General features: G+C 40.7%; 1 protein-coding gene across 1 annotated transcript in view; it reads left to right on the top strand.

Moving 5' to 3' along the window:
* Window positions 1-2,055, top strand: part of LOC107080788 (chromobox protein homolog 1-like) — a 12,226-nt gene that overhangs the window by 6,400 nt on the left and 3,771 nt on the right. The window contains exons 3-4 of the mRNA XM_015368991.1: window positions 1,435-1,606; window positions 1,717-1,811. Of these exons, the coding sequence (XP_015224477.1) occupies window positions 1,435-1,606; window positions 1,717-1,811 (267 nt within the window). The remainder of the gene's footprint in view (window positions 1-1,434; window positions 1,607-1,716; window positions 1,812-2,055) is intronic.

Genomic DNA, 2,055 nt, shown 5'->3' with positions numbered 1-2,055 from the left:
CAAGACAATAATAATAACATAACAGGTCACCAATCTAACATGTTTAGCTCTATAACATTTAAATGCACCTCTCCAATGTCAGAGAGAAAACATTTAATGTACGGTTTTTAATGTATGACCTGCATCACTGTACAGAAGACTGCCATATGATAGAAATATTTACACTGAGCGCATGGCGTACAATTATGCCAATTTTCCTAATCCCTGACCGATAATTTTTAATCTAGAATTATCTGGGTGGAGGGTGAAATGGGTGGAGCGAAAAACATGTCTGATTCACGACAATTCCCAGACAAAAATCACGCCATCTGCCGGAAAATCACGCCGCTTTTTCAAATCACGAGAGAATGTGTACAAAACAACAAAAATGGCGCCGGCAACGCTTCTGGGTCGTTTTCATTGAATGTCCGTGATTTTAAAGTAATTTTGAGTGATAAATAAATGTTTTTTGAAACCTGCCTATTTCCAGACATGTCTTTATTACTGCTGTTCAATAAAGACCTATTTTCCAGAAGAAAAAAACAAATTTAATTCATGTTTGAGCTGATGGAGTTTAGGCTGTTTTTAGTCATTTCATATTTTCAGAAATTAGGTGTTTCTTTCAAATCATGGATCACACATTTGGGCTTCAGTTCCTAAGTTATTTGCTTTTTCATTTGGGTACGGAAAACAGGCGAGAATTACTTCAAAATTAGTTGGGTTTTAAAAGGAACCTTTTGCTATCTGATTATAGAAAAAATAACTGACTTTTAAATCGATTTAGCATCAGCCTTAGCGTGAACATTTATTAACCAACACTATCGGTAATCAGGAAATTATTGCTGAACTCTGCAGCACTTTTAATGCATTTGGAGTCAAACTGTAAAATATTTTTCCCCTGCTGTTGGTGGCGGCTCGAAGTAGATGTTAGCGTTTTTTTTCCAGGTATTTGCTACAAACTGCAGGAAGCAGGATAATAAAAGCAAACATATTTTGCCGACAATCAGCTTCTCTGATTGGTCGATGAGGTGCGTCCAGCTGCTGCTGCTCCTGAGGCGCTGCTTCAGCTGCTCGAAGTGCGTCCCACCGTGAAAAGAGCGTTAAGATCTGATGATATTTTAAGGTTTTCTGAAGTTTTGCTCTTGTTTAAATAATCCAGAAATCTTGTAAAAAGCACAGTCGGCATGGAAACCATGCTGGATGTATCTGGAAGCAGAGTTTGAGCAGCCATACCTTTCAGATTATCGATATTCTGGACAGCCCTGCTGCTTGGTGGTTAATCTACAAATTTGTAAACTGCTGCTATTTATAGAGTAACATGAGTTTAAATATAATACCCTGGATTATTAATCTGTAGCTGCTGGTTTCTACTAAACCAACTTCTAGAGTTTGCTGCATGTTTTTTAACCACGGCTGAGTTTAAAGTGAGAAGCATTCATGGCTTTTTTCATTTAGTGAAGACAACACATGGGAGCCGGAGGAGAACTTGGATTGTCCGGACCTCATAGCAGAGTACATGCAGAAACACAAAGAGAGGGAGGAGAAGAAGAAGGAGAGCAAGAGGAAAGCTGCCAGCGAGGCCTCCGGAGACACAGAGGAACGGGCCAGCAAGAAGAAAAAGGAGGAGGTGATTACGTCACTGATGATGCTGAAAGAGAAGTTTCTTTTCCTGATCCAAACGTGTTGTGATTGGTCCATCTTTCTCTGAATAACTCCTCCTCCTCTGTCTCCCATCAGGGCGACAAGGCCAGAGGTTTTGGCCGAGGCCTGCAGCCTGAGAGGATCATTGGAGCCACCGACTCCAGCGGGGAGCTGATGTTCCTGATGAAGTGGTGAGTCTGAATGTGCTGCAGAAGGGATGCAGCTAAAACATGCAGGATACCTGAGGAAACGGTTCAGGAACCGCTGATCCACACCTTCATCTAAGCTCCTAAGCATTACAGCCGGTTGGCACGATTTCCCACCAAAGCTTCCTCTGTTTTGTATTAAGAAAAAGAAATGTTTTAAGTTAAAAGGATAGAAAGCTACGTCTAATACTAGATGTAAATTACTCTAAAGTCCCTCAGTGTGAAAGAA

Source organism: Cyprinodon variegatus, unplaced genomic scaffold, assembly GCF_000732505.1.
Source record: "Cyprinodon variegatus isolate N-32 unplaced genomic scaffold, C_variegatus-1.0 Scaffold2324, whole genome shotgun sequence".
NCBI lineage: Eukaryota > Metazoa > Chordata > Actinopteri > Cyprinodontiformes > Cyprinodontidae > Cyprinodon > Cyprinodon variegatus.
This window is presented reverse-complemented; position numbering and strand designations above follow the sequence as displayed.